At 47.8% G+C, this 21,092-nt stretch overlaps 2 protein-coding genes across 2 annotated transcripts; both read left to right on the top strand.

Annotated features, from left to right (window-relative positions):
- Positions 1-7,699: 7,699 nt before the first annotated feature.
- On the top strand, positions 7,700-15,088 carry LOC120950422 (stearoyl-CoA desaturase 5-like). Its single transcript, XM_040368422.2, has 5 exons — positions 7,700-8,621; positions 12,033-12,369; positions 14,268-14,453; positions 14,566-14,789; positions 14,879-15,088. Exons 1-5 carry the CDS (start codon positions 8,228-8,230, stop codon positions 14,944-14,946), a joined length of 1,209 nt encoding a protein of 402 aa, XP_040224356.1. The 5' UTR covers positions 7,700-8,227; the 3' UTR covers positions 14,947-15,088.
- A 667-nt stretch (positions 15,089-15,755) lies between these two features.
- Positions 15,756-19,325, top strand: LOC120950423 (stearoyl-CoA desaturase 5-like). Its single transcript, XM_040368423.2, has 4 exons — positions 15,756-16,669; positions 18,118-18,640; positions 18,732-18,955; positions 19,037-19,325. The coding sequence occupies exons 1-4, from the start codon at positions 16,303-16,305 to the stop codon at positions 19,111-19,113; spliced, it is 1,191 nt and encodes a 396-aa protein (XP_040224357.2). The 5' UTR covers positions 15,756-16,302; the 3' UTR covers positions 19,114-19,325.
- The last annotated feature ends 1,767 nt before the right edge of the window (positions 19,326-21,092 follow it).

Below are 21,092 nucleotides of genomic sequence, written 5' to 3'. Positions count from 1 at the left end.
AAATTGAACAAAACAAACAAACAGAACAAAAACAAATTAAAAAAAAAATTATCACAAATAATGCTTTTTATAAACGGTTATATGTACAGTGACTAAGCCGTTTGAAACACGTTTGCCAAGGAATTGGTCTGTTTGTGGACAATAAACAATTCACATCACCAAATGTATCTTAAGTATCTGATGACCTCAGTAAAACCGTTCTAAAACTCTTACAGGTACATTTTATTTAGTTTTTCGGAATTTAATTGGTTTGTACGAAGAATCGTAAAGAGCTAACCTCGCTATCCGCAATCACACCATCCGAAAAAACAGGCCCAAACACAGCGCTACTAGAAGCCGAAAAAACGGAAACATTTTGGAGAAACCATTACTTCACTCCCAACGAAACCATTTTGACCTTCTAGCTCGATCTAACAGTAGGCACTAAATTTCCGGTATGGAAATGTTACGATACAAAAAAAACCGGTTATGCACAGCCCATTATCAGCTCGCAGCCCATGCGTACCTGGATAACAGTTTCGTCCGACGTATTGTTGCCTACGAAACCGATCTGATACTGTCCTGCTGAAAGCACCGTTTGCAGATCAAGATCCACGCTCGCGTCCACCGAGAGCAGCGAGGCAATCTTCGTCAGGTAGGAGCAGTAGATGATTGCGGACATGTAAAGCGCTACCAGGATGATGACCATGCTGGACGATGAATTTGGACGGATGATACTGCCCTGCTGCGCTAAAACACCCACCATCCAGATAAGCGTGTCGATAAACGAAACCGGACGGGATTGGTTGCGGTCGCTGCGGTAAAAGTTGCCCGTGCGTAATGTCAACAGCAAGGAGAGACATAACAACAATCCCAGCAGTGCGAACGGGAGCAGGACGATACTTAAAATTTGCGACGATTGCTCATGATAGCTTAGATGGATGTAGTGAATGTACATGGTGAGACTGCAGTGGGAAAGGATGTTTGACAAAGTATTGGAACAAAACAAATTAATAGCAGCCCGTATAATACATCTGTAGCAAACTTACTGCTCGTGAAACAGTGGTAGCGAGTACGAGTACCAGCCCTGCAAGCGCTGGTTGAAGCGGTTGGTGGTGATTAGTTGGAAGTGAAGATCCACCTTGTGGCGACCACTGCCAATCCGGTACGTCCTTATCCTGGTGCTGGCAGGGGGAAGAGTCATCGATAAACCGATGATTTAGCATCTGCCTGCCACCTGAACTCACAGATGCACCGGGGCTCACCTTGCATTGCGAAACATTGGTATGCTTTGGGCTACGTAGGTCGAGTTAATGTGATGTGGCGCGCTGCGGTGCACCATGGTCGTGACGGTAGCTTGTCCGAAGAAGTCGTTCCGTTGCTCTGGCGCAAGCCCACGGTAAAGTATCATCCGTCCCTCGGCGCTCGTCTCTGTGATTGTGAATGGGTAACTCTTGCGATTATCGCTAGCTTTCAATCGATTAAGTATGGCGATCATCAATCAGATCACACAGTTTCACTTTCAACCTGCAATTACAACCGTCCGCCAACGCTGGGCAGCCTATAGTGGCGCCTCCCCGACATCAAACCGTCGAATGGTGTCACCAAGTGTAGGACGCACCCGGTCCTACCCTTGTGCAATCGCCGAACGGTTTTGTTTATTTTCTTTAGCTCGCTTGAGTTATGGCCGAAATGAATGTCGAGTACACATCGCGCTTATCCTAATGCTAAACCTCTCTATTCATCTTCTCACTCTTTCAAGCGAAAGTTTTACGAGACATTCACCGCCACCACTAACAGCACCGAATAATCTATTCCTTTCATTCGGGGCGCGGCTGAATTATGTCTAGTAGTGATGGGAAAGGTTCCAAAAAAAGTGTCGTTAATAGGAAATGCTTTTTGAAGCGATGGTTTCTTGGAACGTATGAACGACATTTGGAGCGAAATTCAAAACCTAATGTGTAGAGTATCGTTCATAGGAATTTTTACGAGCAGCTTTAACAATTCTGAATCGGAGCTGTTCCACCCGATTCGTCCAAAAATGCCCATCACTAATGTCTACCGCAAGTACCGCAGAATCGCTTTACTCTTTACCACCTGGAGTAGAGGGAGTACACAGTTAAGGCACAAACAAATGCCCCGAGTACATGCCAGCACTCACCATTAGAGCTGTTCGGCCGGTTGTGCAATGGCGAAGAATACGCGACGCGTAAAAACGCTTTTAGCCACAGGCACATCGCGCATCGCGATTATCCTTTGTTGAACTTTGCCGCCGAAGAGTTCAGTGGGTCGCGGGGTGGGCCCCGGTTTTGGCTTCAGTCTGCACCGAAACGAAGCGGTGTTCCTCGAGGCACTGGCTAATAAAAAAAAATTGTCCGCTTCGCGCAAGCTAGGTACACTGTGCGGGAGAGAGCGTAAAGCATTCATTACGCCTGCTGTATGGGAGGGAGGGACCTCATTTTTTGGTCGGAGAAGACGCTCGGTACCATATTACGTCAGGCGCGTCAGTTACTACATCTAATGAGATGCTCACTACTGGTTTAAACAGGACACCAGTGGTGGCAATAAAAAAAAAACAACCACGACCCAGCGTAGGGCTGTTGGGGGTTTTGAGATTTTTAAATCCCTACACCCAAGCTCGTTACAAGTTGGCCATAAACAAAATGTCAGCCCTGTGCACAGCGCAGGTGCCCAAAAACCTAAATCTAACGCTGCGGGCATTGCTGGCGGTGGATCTTCCGCCTCATAATGTGTTACAAAACCTACGCCCATGCTAAAGAGTTGTTGTTCCTTTTTTTTCTCCGGCTCTTACGCACACAGCCAGTACGAACGCACCAACACACATTTGTGATGGTCAACAATGGAAAGACAATTCAAACGGCCGTTCGATCGACGGTTGCACGATCGTACCCCTACCGGCTCACCTTCATGCAAGTTAGCTACGCGGCCACACTAATTCCCTCGGCCCCGATTAGCCACGCAATGATGCAGGCGGAGTTTGGTCGGACAATTTGGTCGCTCTTAAACTTAGCGCAAGCAGTTTTGGAGAGTTTTACGCAGCACCTACCAGATACCTACCGAGCAGCTCGATCGCAACATCGATCGTTTTCATGCGCGTGTGAAGCCGGTACAGCTGCCACACCGCCACCCACCCGGCAGCGGTCGTGTGGCCGGGCATCGTCAGTATTGCCGAAGTTCGAGTCGCTGCTTCCGGGTGGTGAGGCGGCAGCATTTGCATGCGCCGCACAAACCGCTCCAGTGGCATCATCTTCCGCTCAAGGTGAATTCGGTCGTCAAAGGGAACGGTATTGGCAGTGGGAGCCACGATCACAGCGTACGCGTGTGAGTCCGCTCGTATCGGTAGCTGCTGAAGGGCACGCCAAACGCTTTTCTTATGCGAGGCCCGAAACACAAACAGCCACCGATAGAACTCAACGAAGTTTGACTCCTGCGCGATCTGGAAAGTGTGCGTGAAGGGCAAAGACGTGGCAGGGAAAGGGAAAAGTGGAGCGTTATTGGTGTATACTATCTCGCCCCCCGCCTTGTTTGGCTTGTACGTGCGCGGGGAAATCCATTAATCCAGTACAAACAGACGGATACACGTACCTGTTCGATAAATGTGTCCAGCTCGGCGTTGAACGGCGATGATGGATTCATCACGATCGGGACGATAATAGCCAGCCGGTGCGTCACCGGTGGAAGCCGCCTCACCTCCCGCAGTCGACGCTGGACGGACACCCGTATGCCAGCGTCGTTCAGCCGAGCAAACAGCTCCCGGGCAAACGTTGGCCGGTTGGCTGTTGGGGGGTGGTGTGGATTGAGATAGCAACGAATCATTTATTTTACCCCCGCAAAGAACGATTGAAAGTAGCATTTATCATTAGCAAGCAGTTGGAGCGTTTATTTTTTGTAGTCGATGTGACGTACCGAAGAACTCGAAGCTGTCCAGCAGGACCACGTGCGAACAGTCCATGTACGCGATCAGTTGCGTCCAAAATTCGACACGCGTTTCGTGCGACGCGATCGACTGCTGATGGATGTGTCGGCCGACGCGATCTCCACCGGGCCGAGACGGGCCGGACTGCGTGTGTGGTGTGAAAATTAGCATCGGGAGTAGCAAGGGTACAATAAACGCCAAAGCTTTGCGCATCATTTGCCGCGATGGATGGCTACGAATTAAATAAAACAAAACGTTGAGCTCTTATCATCGCACGGTGCTAGAGTGTGAGGGGTTTGCATAAAACAGGGAAAGTGGAGGGGGGACGGTTTTCGCAGAGTTCATACTCGCAGCTAAAACTCACTAAACCGGAGCGCTGATGATGGAATGGTGGAAAATTACCACATCCTTCCCCAGGCGTTCTTGAACAGGGAAAATTGAAGGAAATTTTCGTGAACAGTTTTTATTAGTGTGTTATGTGACATCTAGCTTTTCTCTATTGTAAACCTCATTGTTTTTCAACTCTTTTACTTACTTTGCACTGTATCTACAACAATAGATCTTCCAATTATACTTTCTTTTGCTAAGCAAAAAGTAAAAAAAACATCAAAAAGCAAGCGTTATCTAGAATATTTTAAAGGAATCTCATGATGGTGTACTTACCAATCCAATTGCTTTTTAATAAATTAATCCTTGTAATGGTTGTAAATGGTCGAGATGAATCAGCAACGAACTATTTAGTAAGAATATTGCAGGTTGATAGTTTTGACCTGTAGCATAAGAAAAGTGGAGGCTCCTTGTAACACTATAATATGAAGATTCGTATTTCGCGCTATAGATGTGTGTACTAGAGCAATAATTAAAATCATAGTCACTACTTACCGAGCATATATGCAATATTAAGATTACCTTATCAGCAATATTTTGATAAACAATTTCAGAACTGAAATAAAGTAACCGAAACATTCAGATAACAAGCATTGAAGAAACTATTTCTACCAATCTTCGTCCTTGGAACATATTTATCTAAGCTTGCTTCTTATAAATATTCAAACGAATGTCTGATACCTTTTGCACAATTTATTTGTATTGCTACAATTGGGAAACTGAAAAAAAGAAATGATTGCAAAAAATACGCTAACTAAAAATAGGACCACACAAACAAAAGAGATTTCGATAGACTGCTGACGACAGATATTTTATCATAAATTCATTCGACAAATCTTCTGCAAAAAAGACCCTCATCTATAATTAAATGAATAATAATTTGCTTTAAGATGTGTAAAAACACATGTTAACAAATACCATAAAATGTTTAAATTACAGCTTCAATCATAAAAAAACGCATGTTCAATCAACACCGCTTTGCCAACGGCTCTTTCACAAGATGCAAATAATTATAATTAATACTATCCCCAAGTCGATCAAGTTCATATGCAAACGATGTACCAATTTTGGTGGGTCTAGCCTTCTCGCTGAATCCATCGTCTAGGTCCAACACAAGTTCGGTCAATGATCATGTTGGCATATATTTAAATGACCATAAACCATACCCAAATTTCAAAACGGCTCCAAAGCCCTTAAAGCAGGTTTTAATACCCAAACCTAAAACCACAACAGACATAAACTGCAATGCATTGAAACTGACGCTAGCCGATCGACGACGATTAGATCGCGCGGTGCTAATCATAAACGTTCGCTGGAGCGATCTTTGCTACGCGCAGGTTCGCACGAGGGACACCTTTCACCGAGAGCAACTCTGCACGCATCCAGCTGGTCCGAATGCTACCTTCAGGCCTTACCACGAGTGTGTCCATACTCCCATAGTCCGATATACGTAACCGGACGGACATATGTCTAAGAGGCGGAAGCGCTAACTATGCCTCGCTTGTATTCGTTTTGCCGTACTAACCTTGAGTTTTTGGCAAGCGTTAACTAAAGCTATCGTAAAGTTGAATCCAATATCGCTGTCGGGTGGGTTAGTCGTTAGTGGCCACATCGGTAAACACAACCGCTTACCGCTCACGGCTGTTGCTAACGAATCTGGCCCGCGTACGATCTGTCTCGTCGATTTCCGCCATTTGAAAGTCAAAACAGTTGCGGCGCTGCTGTGGCGATATATTTGGCAAATTATTTGACATATTTTTGCAGAACATTTGAACAATAACTTCAGACGTTTGCATGCATTAGAAAAATGCATTTGAAAAAAGTGTTTATCTCATTATTTGCATTAACTGACGAACCTGACTTGTTCTTATAATTATAACTTCTGTCTTCGAATGGCATGATAATAGAATCTATCGATAATGGGATACGTTTTCACACTCCACCAGCGACAGCGAATGCTATGTATGGCGTGCCAGAATTTTGGCCAATGACCTTCGGAACCTAAAAATAAAATTCGCAGCTGGTTTAAGTTTTTACCAGAACCCGTTTGCTTTGCGAGTTATTGGGCAATGCTAACTCTAAACAATTTTTCGAAAAACGAAACGATCACTACCACCACACCTAACGTGTGTTGGTGAAGCTAATGAAAATTGGTTTCATTCTGCGTCCAACACAATGCCTGGGAGCCCCTTCACAACCTCCGGAGGGCAATGCAGTATCCGAAATCTCATATTAATAATACCGATCGAAGCAGTTTTACGATTGGATGTAGATCGTTTGTTGCTGGGATGTAGACCCACACACACACACAGCCACATAAACCTCTCATTAATCATCCCCCCGAAGCTGGCATTGGCCAGCAGGTGAAATGGAGGTGAAAAACAAGCCTGTTGTTTGACTATTGTTTCAAGTTGTGCAATGTGCCTGCTCCAACCGGGGGGGGTGTCCACCGTGCGTACCGTTTATAGCGCCATAAAGCAGCACACAGCCAGCACGTGTCGGCAAGGAGGCCCTTGACAATCGATCTTCACCAAACCGTCCAACTTCAAGGGGACAGAACACAACATCCATTAACAGTGCAGCGTATCGATTGTGCTAAGGTAAGGAAAGTTTCCCTTTATTGCACCGGCAAGCAGTTCGGATCGTCGCAGGAAGTGCGCCGCGCGCTGGTTTATTGTGCCAACTTTTCGCAATCGATCGCCAACTCATCGACAGCAAAAAGGTTCCACCATCGCTCACCGCCCCATCCCGGTGCAGGTGCAAATCACACCCGTCCGCCCAGATGCTTTTACTAATTGATGACAATTGATGGTTTAACCTAGCCGACCGGTTTCCCCCTAGCACGGGCACGGCAATAGCTCGTGCGGCAACCCATCTTCGTACGATTGCGGTAAGATTTGTTGGTTTTGTGGGCTAGTGATAGTTAATTTGTTTAGCGATCTCGCTTCTCCAGCGTCCCTGCGCGGAACTGTTTATGTTTCGGGAGCTGATTCTAGGTACGATAATGCTAGGGGACTTTTGTTAGTCCGCCTAAGTACTAAGTACACTCTCAGCCAGTACAGTACTCAGGGCAACAAACATCCGTTCCATCGATCACACCATTCCACGACTCTCTGCCACATCTGTTTTTTTTTCTATTCAGCTTCCCTCTGCATTTCTCCCTCCAGCGCATGAGCTTCCAAACTCTTCCAGCACTCGATCTGCCCCTGCATCCCTTCACCGTTCCGACAATCGTCCTGTGCACGACGTCACGATCCACCAGAGTATTGGGGTGGATGTTTTTTGTCTCGATTCCATCCACTAACACACTCCACAAGAGCACTGAGGAGAGCGATAGAGACAGAGCGCGAGACAGGGCATGATTGAAACCGAAAACGATATAAAGCCATCGGGACACGGAGCACTACGCCTCTGTCTGTCATCGTATCGCGAGACAAGCAGACAACAGCACGGAGCGTGTGCGCTTCTCCTAATCCGCCTGTTCAAATCGGTCGGTACATCTACGCCGGGCACATCCTACACTTCCTTCATACACAGCTACCCTACTCCCGGTGGGTTTCTTGGGGAGGGTTACCGCGGGCCTGCGGTATTCGGGAGTGTGTTGTGTAAGCTGCAAGAAATCGATTGTTTCTTTCCCGCAGTGGCAGTTTCGGTGGTCTGGTGGAAAGAGAAAGTTCAAACGCTTTTTCGAATCGTAACGGGCCAACAGCAAAAAGGGTCTTGCAAGATCTCGAAATACTTAAGCGAAACAGTTGCCAAACAGTGAAGTGTATTACATCCCGCGAGTGTGTAGTGCTCGTGTATCTCTGTGTGTTTGTGTATCGATACGTGTGTGTGTGTGTGTGCAAGCTCGTATGTAGAGTTTGTCTAGTGGGGCCAGAAAAAAAAAAGAAACGGTGTAAGCGCTGTGATTAATTGGGCAACATGACGGTGGGCATTACCAGCACGCTACAGTTCATCGCCGGCAATTCGGCCCAGTACATGAAACCCGGCCCGAATGGTCAATCACAGCAAGCGGCGGCGGCGGCTGCGGCCGCTGCAGCCAGCTCCACCGTCCCGGACACGAACAACAACGAGATGGAGGACGATCGTACCGTAAGCGACAAGGATATCGACAGCTATCTCAAGCACTACAACCGTTGGCAGCAGTCGGCCTGGGGCCGCACGCTCTCCGACCTGGTGAAGCGGTACCTCGGCTACGAGTTCGAAGACGAAGTCAAGTGGAACAATGTGTTCATGATCGGGATCTTTCACGTGATTGCGGTGTGGTCCTTTCTGCACTACGTCTGGCAGGCCACACCGATCACCTATCTCTGGGGTAAGTCGAACGAATATCGATAGCGCTGCACGCGTTGGTGCCTAATGGGGAGGGGGGTTGGACGGGTTGTGGCAAACGGCAAACCCGAAAGAAAGGCAGGAATTGTTGATGGGCATTTTAGATTTGCAGAAATCTAACACTTGCATTACAGGGTTTCCCACGATTTATTGGTCAGTTCCCGTGATTTTTTGGTGCGTTCTCGCGATTTTTTTATCGTATCTCATAGATTGTTGGTTCGTTGCCATAATTTATTGGTATTTTCCGATTGGATATCAATACAATTGGACCAAAATATTCTGGAAAACGGCCAAAAATCGTGGGAACGCACCAGAAATTGATGGGAACCCACCAAAAATTGATGAGAACCATCCAATAAGTCGTGGGAAACCCTGTATCTTACGATCGGCATACGAGTTACGTTCACTATAATATATTAGAAATCCTATACAACTGCCAAACACATACGCTTCCTGCTGTGCAAATCCCTCCGCTTAAAGTACCCAAAACCTGTCCACTCCGTGTTCGAGACTTGCTCGCGCAAACCGGTCCATCAGGATACCCGAAAGCACGCTCCTAATTCGTATCAAATTCGCAGCCATGCAAAAATAATTGTCCACCGTAACTGTCAAACGGTTTCGCCCCAGCCAGTGCCACGTATCCGAAGGTAGCGAAACGTGTTTTTGGCTCACTTAGAAGCAGCAACTATTGTCTCGTGTTGTGGCCTGTAGCACAAATAGCACAAATCCCAATCCGTTGCATATAAAATAGAAAGTTACATGCTACAACACAGCACAAAATTGGATTCCATTCATCGCAATGAGAATTGTTAGCTGCAACCTTCAAACGTGCAACCTGCGCAGGCATGACTTTGTCAGTCAGATTGCACCGGCGTGATTTGACGTTGGTGGGATTGAAAGAAAACCCAACGAAAGGAAAGGTCATCAAATAGATAATTAATCATCGCTGTACTCTGCTGCAATCGAAAGCGCCGCAAATTGAAAGTGATGAGCGATGTTTAGTTTACAGATTCGGCGGGTTTGGCACGATTTACCAGTGGGACGACACAGTTCCTTTCTTTGCTGATCGGGCAAGGCCGATTCAAAACGAAATGCTCTGTGACTATTGAAGCGTTGCAAAAGCTATTCAGCCACAGTGGATTGGCTGTGAAAATAATTCATTCGAAATATTAAAAAAAAACGATACCAAATATATCCTTTTGACGTCATCGTGCGTCCCGGTTAGCTCGAGTTGCATCATCTTTGAAAATATGAGACGTTGTATTTGTTTGCGGCAGCCATTGGAGGGGGCAGAGGCAACAAAAAAGAACCAAATGCTGCATATGTTTTGCACATTTTAATTGTTTATCGGTAGTCCAACGTCCTGCGCTGCCAAATTACACAATCGCGAGGATAACGCACAGCCTACGATTCGTCTGGTGGCTGATAGCGCAACCTTAAGTACTTATATTAGCATATTAGCTCGGTGTTTTGAAAGTTTTGCACAAAACTCAGAAAGTTTCTCTCAAACCAATCGGGGGAATGATCGAAGCATTTGTTAAGCGATTGACTTAGCACACTGGGTTTCTTACCCAGTTTTAGATGTTTTAGAACGCTTTGCACACACTGTACGCTCAACATACTTTAAGGCAATCGTTGTATCTAGGCAAATGCTGCTACCGTTCCTCTTCGATCGAGTTTGGCAAAACGAGCTGACTGTAAAACGCATAGTACCTGATACATTTTCCAAAATTTGTGATTTTGGGAAAATTCCTAAACCTCAACGGAACACGTTTTCAATCCTAGCTGTTTGCCCCCTGAGCTACTGGATGAAGTGGGTGTATACAAGAGTGAACAACAATAAAAAAAGCAAATTTACATAAACGTTAAGATTCGTTTCCTGAAAATCAGCCCGAAATGTGTCACTGCCAACGAATCGACAGTGTGGTAGTGTGTGACGTGCCAGTTTCAAACACCTTCCTACTAAGCGTAATCGATCGTGTTTGCATCACAGGTTATCCGATGGCGAGGAGAGTGGACACCAAACAAAACACAAGAAACGGCACAAGGACGGTGAAACGTGGAATTTTTTGAGGGGTACGGATACGACCGTTATCTTCGCCTGAACGCGAAGGGCATCTGGCATTTTGGGCGTGAAGATGCTAGCGACCTAGCTAGTGGTGGGATGCTACTCCTAACAGCGCAACCAGCAAAACCAGTTTGGCCATGTACACCGCACCCTTGCACGTGATGGCGTTCGAAGGGTAGTAAATTTATGACACTTAATTTCCTTCAAAAAACTTGTCCTTAACGAATGAAAAAAAAGCTACACCCTTAACGAGGATCATCATACATGCATATAATCATAATAATCGCATACCTGAGCATACCTGAAAAAAAGCCAACCTACCCTAACCAATCGCTGCTGCTGTTGTTAATGCACCAAATATCAAACATTCGGGGCCGTTTCAATATCACCCTACGCTCGCCTAGCACACACGAAAAGCTCTGCCCTATCATAACAAAACTCGTTTGTATGTTTTTTTTTCCTTTTTTGTTCGGGCCTGCCCGGGAGTTTCGGCTGTTTGCGGCAAATTAAACATGAAACACAGTCAGGCTAGGGCACTAACGTAACGCAACAGCTGATCGAATTTCGTCACACGACATAAATCATCTCGTCGGGTGAAAAACGCAAATGAAATCGAAAGCTTGGCCCCTTTCCTTGCCCGTGCGAGCCATACGAGACTCATCGATTATTTCGTGAGTTTTTCGTGAGCTCTCGCGCGCGGGGTGTAGTGTGTATGGTAACAAGCATCATGGCATACGCGCGTTGATCGAAGGATGCAAGAAAATCAGATAAAGTATGCGCAGCGCAAACAAAACATCCCCTACGCAAGCAGGTGGGGCGGTCAGCGGTGGCTAGGCAACAATTGAGCCGAGCGATGAACCGGGCGCTGATGACCATCGCTGTGTGTGCCAGGCTCGCTTCCAACCTTCGAGTGGTAGCGCGTTGCAATTTTTGACCGATCTTTGAGCGCCGAAAAAGAAAAATAGCGTTCGATTAAGAAATCGTTTGCAATATGTTGGGGTTGCCAAAAAAACAGAGTAAGTAGTCGCAAACAGCAAAGAGCTTCGCCTATAACGTAACCCCACGACGGTATGCAACACCATCACTCATCAATGAATGGTCGCCCCGGGTGAGGGGGAGCAAGATCGGACGGCAGGAGAAACCGACGCAAGGCGACGCGTACGTTTGTCTCGTTCACGTCATCGACCACCGCAGCGCGCGCGCTCGCGCAGTACTTTTCCTCTCCCGTGTTCCCGAATGGTGGAATTTCCGAACCGCAAACGTGCCCCCGATTGCTCACTCCCATTTCGCTTTTCTTTTCTTCCACCGCTCGTTTGCCAACTGCAGGTTTCTTCGTCGGCGGCTGTGCCGGGTTCGGGGTGACGGGCGGCGTACACCGCCTCTGGTGCCACCGGTCGTACAAGGCGAAGCTGCCGCTGCGCATCATCCTGATGTGCTGCTACTCGATTGCCGGCCAGAACACGATCTACGACTGGGTGCGGGACCATCGCATCCACCACAAGTACTCGGAAACGAACGGTGATCCACACAACGCGAACCGGGGCTTCCTGTACGCGCACGTCGGCTGGCTGATGCTGCGCAAGCATCCGGAGTGCATCAAGAAGGGCCGGCTGATCGATATGTCCGACATCGTGAGCGATCCGGTCGTGCAGTTCCACCACAAGTAAGTGTTTTTTGTATATATGTGTGTGTGTGTGTGTGTGTGTGTGTGTGTGTGTGTTTTATGTTCCTTTTTCTAGTTCGAACGAACCGACCGGTGTGCCGCAGCGCCTACCAGTATGCGCCTACCGGGTATGCAATCGTTTGTACAGTCGCGGGCACGTTCACGGCGGTGCGCTTCAATGCACTTTAACGGCACGGTACGGACTGCCAATACAAGGCAATTAGCCGTGACATTGTGCTCGGTCGCTCGGGCACAATTTGCAGGGGAACGGGTAAAATGGATTTTAATGACCTGTTCAATTAGCAGGTGAAGTAATTGATTTGTTACAAGCGCGGTCAAATCGATTTCACACTAAAGCATGTGAGAATTGATTAATTTACCTGCACTAAACCATGAAGGTGTAGTGCACCAAGAAAAGAAAATATTTAATTTATACTTTTAAAGTAAAATTTAAAAAAATAAAAGGAAACCAAGGTCATTTTTAAAATGTAAAAATATCTTTTTTAAACTAATAACAACTTTTTAAATTTGTCCACGGAACGCATTGACCCGTTCCTACTGTGCACCAATGATCGTTAAACAATCGGGAATAATGGCTTCGTTATTATGGTGGCGACTGACGTCCGTCGTTGCACTTCACACTCTTTTTTTTGTCTTTTCCCGCGTCAAGCAATAACGTTTCCCCTTCCCGTGTACTGCGGGTTGCATATCCCGTGAGAAATCCAGCGTAATTATTAATACATAGCGTCGCGAGCAGGTACAGCTAGTTTTGCGAGTATTCCTATTAAAATTTAGCAGTTGCAAGTTTCTAATTAAATTATTGGTAATGATTTCGTTCATTCTGCTTTTTGAAGAGCTTTAGTTTTGTTCTAATTCAGTAACTTTGTTTCTCTTCAATCAAACTTATTTCGTAACTGTCCTCAATAGTCTCTCCGCTAATTCACATTTGACACCCTTGAACAATGGCAACCGATCGATCGAGCAACCTTCCAACCGGCCGAAGAAAACCCACCCCTTTATTGACAATATGGACCCCCGTTTGCGCGTCAAAAAAGTCAAAGCGAAACGGCCACGAACGATCGTCGTTGGCTCTCTACCCAATCCTCACCTGCCCACGACTTCGATCGGTTTGATGCACATTTGCACGCCCTAACATTCTCTCAGCCCCCTACGCCTCACCGGCATCTTCGGCAAACAGTTTCCTCTCCCACTCGCCACACTTCGAACACCCCTTGCAACACTGACAAAACGTTGCTTTGTTTTGTTTTACACAACCATTCGCGTCAGTATCACTTCTTGACTCGAGCGAAAGCAATGCTTCTCTCTGCTCGCTCACGCAAGGTCACGAAGATGAACAAACGTACGCATCCCCCTGGCCCCGTTTCTAATGATAACACTCGGACTCGTACGGGAGCCTACATGGTGCCTGCTGACACCAGATTTGCATTGCACAATCTCCACTACCTTGCACCATTAGCCCCGTGACATCTTCCAAAGGTGCGAATTGTACACCGTCTCGGTTGGATAGACTAATCTTGTTTGCATGCGTGGAATGCACTAATCAAATGAAGGAGAGATGTGTCTGCCTACTGCACAGGACCTTGTCGGAGCCAGGGCAGGCGTAATCGAGCCTCAATGCAGTTGGTAGTTTAGGTGTAAATTTTATATTAAAATATTCAACACTGCATCCTATCTTTTCGTTGCGAAAATTATTAAATTATTGAATAGCATGCAAAGTTTATAAATAGAAAACGACTGTAAACAAGCATCCACCCCAAGCGGTCGTTTGCTAATGGAACCGGTTGGTGCTTTCGGCCATATTTGCATACATTTCGCATCACAATAACTCACGCTCGCTCTCTGCGCTTTTCCACCAATCTGCGTTCTGTTCTTTGCAGAAACTTTGTGCTGATGAAGCTGCTGTTCTGCTTTATCCTGCCGACGTTCATACCGTGGTACTTCTTCGGCGAAACGTTCCTGATGTCCTTCTTCAGCCAGTGTTTCGTGCGGTACGTGCTCAGTCTGAACTTTACCTGGCTGGTCAATAGCGCCGCCCACCTGTACGGTAACCATCCTTACGATAAGTAAGTAGCGAATAACAGCCCAGCCCGCCAGTGCCAAACGGCCCACCAACATTCTAATGCCTCCCTTTCCCCTTCCTCCCTCCCCGCACTGTTACACTGTCCACTTCGCCAGGCGCATCAATCCGGCGGAAAACCGTGCCGTTTCCGTGGTGGCTATGGGCGAAGGATGGCACAACTACCATCACGTGTTCCCGTGGGACTACAAGGCAGCCGAGCTGGGCAACTACTCGGTCAACGTGACCACGTTCTGGCTGGACGTGTTCGCCAAGATTGGCTGGGCGTACGATTTGAAGGAACCGTCCAAGGATCTGGTGCGAAGGACGATCGAGAAGTACGGTAAGATCACGCGGCTGTTTTGGGGGGTCAGCGTCGGGTCAGCGCAATAGCTAATACTTGCTCGATGTGTTTTTGCTTTATTCCACTAGGCGACGGCACACACATTACTGCCCGGATCGGGCACATGGAGGAAGTTCCAGCACCGGCCGACTCCTAGGGCTGACCATCCGTGTGCATCGTTTCGCCAAAGTTCTCTGCCTTTACTCCCTCTCAAACAGAAAGCAAAAGCTGTCAGGTTCTGTTCTGTGTTTTTTTTAAATACATTACTTTGTAATAAACGTCTCCTTCTTTATAACGAATTTCTCGCCACACGAGCTGTCGCGTCGCATTATTGCCTAACCTATCAACCTATTTTGTGCAGTATTTTGGTCTGGTTTGGTTTTACTTCGCTTGCGAGCAACGAATGCATCGCAAAACAACATTCGAGTCAGTTTGGCCAAGCGTCGTACCCTTCCACCGTGACACCCGTCACGGTTGTTTGGAATTACTATTATCTAAGCAGCTTATCATGGAACAATCCGTCCTTCCTCCGTCCACCCCAATGATTGAATGAGTTCCCATTTTTCGGCAACGCGCACACGTTTGACAAAACCCCCCCAAAAACAGATCTGCTCCCCACCGCTTAGGCTCTCACTGCATTAGCCACCAAACGTTAGTAGCTGCTGGGTGACTTTGTTTCGCTGAGTGGCCTGGCACGGAAAGAAATGACGCTAAACAGATACACTTTTACAAAACTAAAAAAAAAACAAAAGCTCTTTCCTCTCACCGGGCGTTGGGGTCTGCAACTCCAAGCAGCCCAAGATGCGCACCAACAGTGACGCAAAACCAAGCCGCCACCGTGTGAAGTGTGTGTGTGTGTGTGTGTGTGTGTGTGTGCCCGTACCGAACGCTGTGTTGGTGCGTCAGTTTTGTGGGCCCGTGCGCGTTCGGGTTTGGGTTCTCACCCGAAAAATGTTATATATAAGAGGCGCAGACCAGGTGGCCCACAAACCAAAGACGTCGATGGTAGACGGTCGGTGGCAGACGGTTGAACTATCCAAAATTTCTGCACGTGCTAATATCCCGAACCATCAAACGCAGAAGCTAGAGCGTTAAAAACAGCACCACCACCACCCGAGGACAACGATTAACCAGTCTGATCGTGTGAGATCGTTCGCCCACTGGTCCGCCCGAAGGACCCATGACTGGATCTCCGGGTTGTTTTTTCCCAAATTCTTCGCGAAACGGCAAATGTGATCATTAACCTGAGCGTCTGCCCAAAGTGACAGTCTGTGTCTGTGTGTGTGCGTGCGCGCGTGTCATCATATACCGGAATAGCAAGAATTCTTGCCTCCAGGGGTTTCGAGACCTGTGGCAAACAGTCTAGTGTGGTGTGAACTGTTGTACGAAGTGTTTGCTTCGAGCTGCTGCGCTTGTGCTCGTGATCGTGAAGCGAAGTGTAGAGCGGTTTTGGTGTGACGGGACTTCTAGGCGAACTTTATACCCGTGGTGCAATTGTTGTGTGGTGGGCACAATGACGGTCGCAACCACAACCGAAACCGTCCCCGGGACGGTCCTGGCCGCGCAGGATGTTAACGTGACTAACGCACCGAAACCGGACGCGGGCAACGATTTGAACAACAACTCGCACGGCAAGGACATGGGCGACAGCAAGGAGCTCACCAGCAAGGATCTGGACGACTATCTGCATCATTACAACAAATGGCAGCAGAGCCGGTTCGGCCGAGCCCTGCAGCAGTGGATTGCGGACCATCTCGGGCTGAAGTTCGATGCCGAGATCAAGTGGAAGAACGTGCTCATGATCGGTGGGCTACATCTGACCACGGTCATAATGTTCTTCAAATACGTCTGGTACTCGACGCTGACGACGTGGTTGTGGGGTAAGTGTTTCCGTTTTTCAGTTTAGCGTCCGAATCCGGTTTCTAGAAGCTTCTCCCCTCACTTAGAAGCGCGCGCTAAGATGCACGCGTTAGAAAAACAAATAACATGAGCGATAAAACAAGCGACGAACCCTTGTTCGATACACGCGGAAGCTTGTATCGCCAGGGTCACTGCAGACCGAATTCATTCGGTCATTTGATTGTCGCAGTCGGAAGAGGATAGGTGATTGGTTCACGGCATAGCATAGACCCGTTTGTAACCTTCACACATCTACGGGCAGGTTACACTGCGCCACAGGAAACCGTTTTCCTAAATAGATGCTTCCAAAAACAAAATCGTCCCCTGCAAACGAAGCAGACCGATGAACGACCAACTCCTCCATTAGTATTTGTGAGCTGCTCGCACAGCTCTTTCTCTTGGCCGGGCTTATCACCCTAACGGAAGAATCTGCTATGCTAATGGGGGTGAGATTTGAAACCCATCTGCGATAGAAGTTTCTCCACTCGCGCAAAATGTCTCATATCGCTCCAACTTTCCTGGCCCGTTCGAAGCCAGGAAGATGCCGCATCAAAAACGATTCACCACAACGCTCAATGTTCAGCTCCATCGCAAAGGTTCATTATAATTTCAAATTCTGTTACCAACTCCCAGACGTTTCTTGCTGCTGCTGCTGCTGCGCGCAGTTGTTGATTTCACCCAGAGCGCACATCAAACGCGTTCGATCGCGCAGCATTTTGGCTGAGCCTGAGCTAAACAAAAAACAGGTTTCTTCGAGAAGCAAACTTGCGTCACAATAAAAGCGCGCAGATTTTAAGCTATTAAAGTGTCGTTAGTACCTGCCCTGCTAGCTGCCAAACTTTGGTTGGTGGTGAAGAATTGGAGCATACATTTTCTCCGTTAAAGTGGTTAAACAAACACGCCAAGAACAGGGTCGCAGCGTGTCAGCGTGGAAGGTAGCGACACGAAATAAACATTCCACCGGAAAAGTACCCAAAAACAAAAACTGGCTCTAGTGGGTTTTGGTGAAGATTTCGAGGTCACGCGCGAGGTTGCGGAAAACGCAATCGATCCGTGGCGATCTGTCGTGGCGACAGCGTTTGCAGAGGAAAGTCCCATTCCAATGCTTCCCCTTCAAAGATGGTGCGTCATACCGCCCCTGAGAGCTCGGATGACACGTGGTTGCGCTGCATCCGGTGCATAGAGACGTTGATTGATGCGTGCATATTGCCGTAACTGTACCGTTACGCTGCTGCATCCTTTGAAAGTTGCATGATTTTCGGACACCCGGCTCACCCGGCTGCGGGGTGTGGCAATATTGGTCGCCTCAAACCATGTCACACTTAATAGCCGTTTTTTTAAAGTCGTTTTCTTCTTTTCGATAAATTTCCACTCTCACTCTTCACACGCGCTCTAACACGATTACGCACCCCCGTTTTGTGACGCACAGGTTTCTTCGTCGGCGGCTGTGCCGGGTTCGGCGTTACGGCCGGCGCCCACCGGCTCTGGACGCACCGAGCGTACAAGGCGAAGCTGCCGCTGCGCATCATCCTGATGTGCTGCTACTGTCTGTCCGGCCAGAACAGCCTGTTCGACTGGGTGCGGGACCATCGCATCCACCACAAGTACTCGGAGACGGATGCCGACCCGCACAACTCGAACCGGGGCTTCTTCTACGCCCACGTCGGCTGGCTGCTGATCCGCAAGCATCCGGAGTGCATCAAGAAGGGCCGGCTGATCGATATGTCGGACGTGCTGGCCGACCCGGTGATCCAGTTCCACCAGCGCTACTTTATGGCGCTGAAGATCCTGTTCACGTTCCTGGTGCCGTCCATGGTGCCCTGGCTGTTCCTGGGCGAACCGCTCTACCTATCCTTCCTGGCCAACTGTCTGCTGCGGTACGTGCTGACGCTCAACTTCACCTGGCTGGTGAACAGTGCGGCCCACATCTACGGCAACAAACCGTACGATAGGTAGGTGTTGCAGGGTTGCCGGGATTGTTTCATTATGATCACTTAACTTAATTTGCCATTAACGCGACGCGCTATTATTACGACCCCGCAGTCGCATCCGACCGGCCGAAAACCGTGCCGTATCGATCGTGTCGATGGGCGAAGGATGGCACAACTACCATCACGTGTTCCCGTGGGACTACAAGGCAGCCGAGATGGGCCATTACTCGGTTAATGTGACCACATTCTGGCTAGACGTGTTCGCCAAGATTGGCTGGGCGTACGATTTGAAGGAACCGTCCAAGGAGCTGGTGCGCCGCACGTTGGAAAAATACGGTAAGTGCCGGCTAAGGGCTCGCGCCATCATTTACTCGCCCATAATTCTTATACCTGTTTCGCATCATTTTGTCACAACAGGAGATGGCACGCACATTACGGCACCGATCGGGCACCTGAAGGAGGTTCCCGAGCAGGAAACGACCAAAAGCAGATAAAGAAGCCCGCGTGCGCCATCTCCACCGGGCCAATCTTCACAGGGTAATCTTGTGAAATTCGATTTCACAACCGGATGCTGGTGTTGGTGCAAAACAGAGCGGAAAAAAACTCAACGCGATCCAACGGACGAGCAAAAATAAAAACACACACACCCAGAATGCTCTGGCACCATCAAGGCGCTCCAAATTAATCTCAAGTGATCGGGCGTTTTTATACAGGGTTTCCCACGATAGATTGGTTGGTTCCCACGATTTATTGGTGCGTTCCCACGATTTTTTGGTCATTTCCCATAATTTTTTGGTAGCAACCCACGATTTATTGGTCGGTTCCCAAATATTATTGGTCGGTTCCCAAATATTATTGGTCGTTTCCCAAATATTATTGGTCGGTATTATATTATATTATATTTGGGAACCGACCAATAATATTTGGGAAACGACCAATAATATTTGGGAACCGACCAATAATATTTGGGAACCGACCAATAAATCGTGGGTTGCTACCAAAAAATTATGGGAAATGACCAAAAAATCGTGGGAACGCACCAATAAATCGTGGGAACCAACCAATCTATCGTGGGAAACCCTGTAATGCTGTTGTGTTTTTGTGTGTTTTCCATTTTCGGGGCAATACGGCTTACGGTGCAGCCCGCCCGATGGTAAGCTGGAAATGGGGAGGGAAGTGGGGGCAGAATGAGTTGGGAATTGTATTTAAGAATAAAAGAGCTTTTTATAAATAAACAATCAATAGACTGGTTCGTAGCAAACGGCTCTGTCAGCAATTTGGTTTTCATGTTTCAACGCATCCGCCATCAGCCACTTTCTCACTCAACCAGCTGACCTAAAAGCTCGCTCTACGACGACCTTCTAGTGTGGCATGCTGTCAGCCATGACGAACGCAAACACACACACACACACACACACAAACACGAAAATAGTCTATCTCCCGTCAAAATAAATACGACTGCACAGATACAGCCGCAAAAGCTAAAACCCCCCAAAATGATGAATTTATACCGTCGCAGCAGCAGCAGCAGCAGCAATGACACGGAAAGACAAAAGACTCGTTTTCGTTCGCGTCGGTTCGGCCGTACGCAGCAGCCACCCGGTCGGTCCGCGCGGAATTCGAATGTCTCCTCCGAATGTAACGTAATCGCCCGGGTTGCGCCCTAAAGCTAAAACCCCCCCTCCGAACGAAAGGAACGAGCGAGATGGAACGCGACGAGTGTTGCGCAAAAGCGCTCCAGCTACCTTACGCCAGCAAAGACACGCAGGCGAAATGCGGTGACTGCTAGATTGGGCACAGCAACAACACACGGTCAGCGGTGCGTCACTAGTACGAAGATCAAGTGGCGATCAACATATCACAAACAAAATAGATTTTACTGTTAAAAACCAAAGCTGTTAGTATGAGTTGGAAAGAGAGAAGCGAGCCCCTCAATCTGGTGTGACCTTCGAAGACTTTCGTGTTATTAGATAAATATAAAGGTCTGCTCGTAAAGGTTTGTGCAAGGTAAAACCTATTGATTGGAACACACATTCAGCTGGTGGATGATGTTCTTCCGTTTGTTATCTACAACTGAGGAAGATCATCAAAGAGTAGCGTCGCACAATCCAATTCGTAACGGTCTTTAAGGCATCTCCAAAACCTGCACATTAATGCATGCTTGATGACTTCCTTTCCCGTAAAGGTCACTGCAGCGAATAACTTAGCTTTTCAGGGTAAAAAGCCTGTCCCAAATTTGAAGGTGGAATTTGGCAGAACAGAAGCGCCATTGCATTGTTTACGGCGATGACCATCAAGAATAGAAAATACATGCCCAGCATTCCCACGAGCATTTGTTTCTGATCGCACACCTTCTTCGACTCGGGTATGAATGAAAATGCTCCCCTTGCTGCTCCCCCTTCGTCATCCAACGTGCATCGAAAAAAAAACGACCCACCTCGGTGGCAAACCACGTCTAGCCACACTGTCTCGC

Source organism: Anopheles coluzzii, chromosome 2 (genome assembly GCF_943734685.1).
Source record: "Anopheles coluzzii chromosome 2, AcolN3, whole genome shotgun sequence".
NCBI lineage: Eukaryota > Metazoa > Arthropoda > Insecta > Diptera > Culicidae > Anopheles > Anopheles coluzzii.
This window is presented reverse-complemented; position numbering and strand designations above follow the sequence as displayed.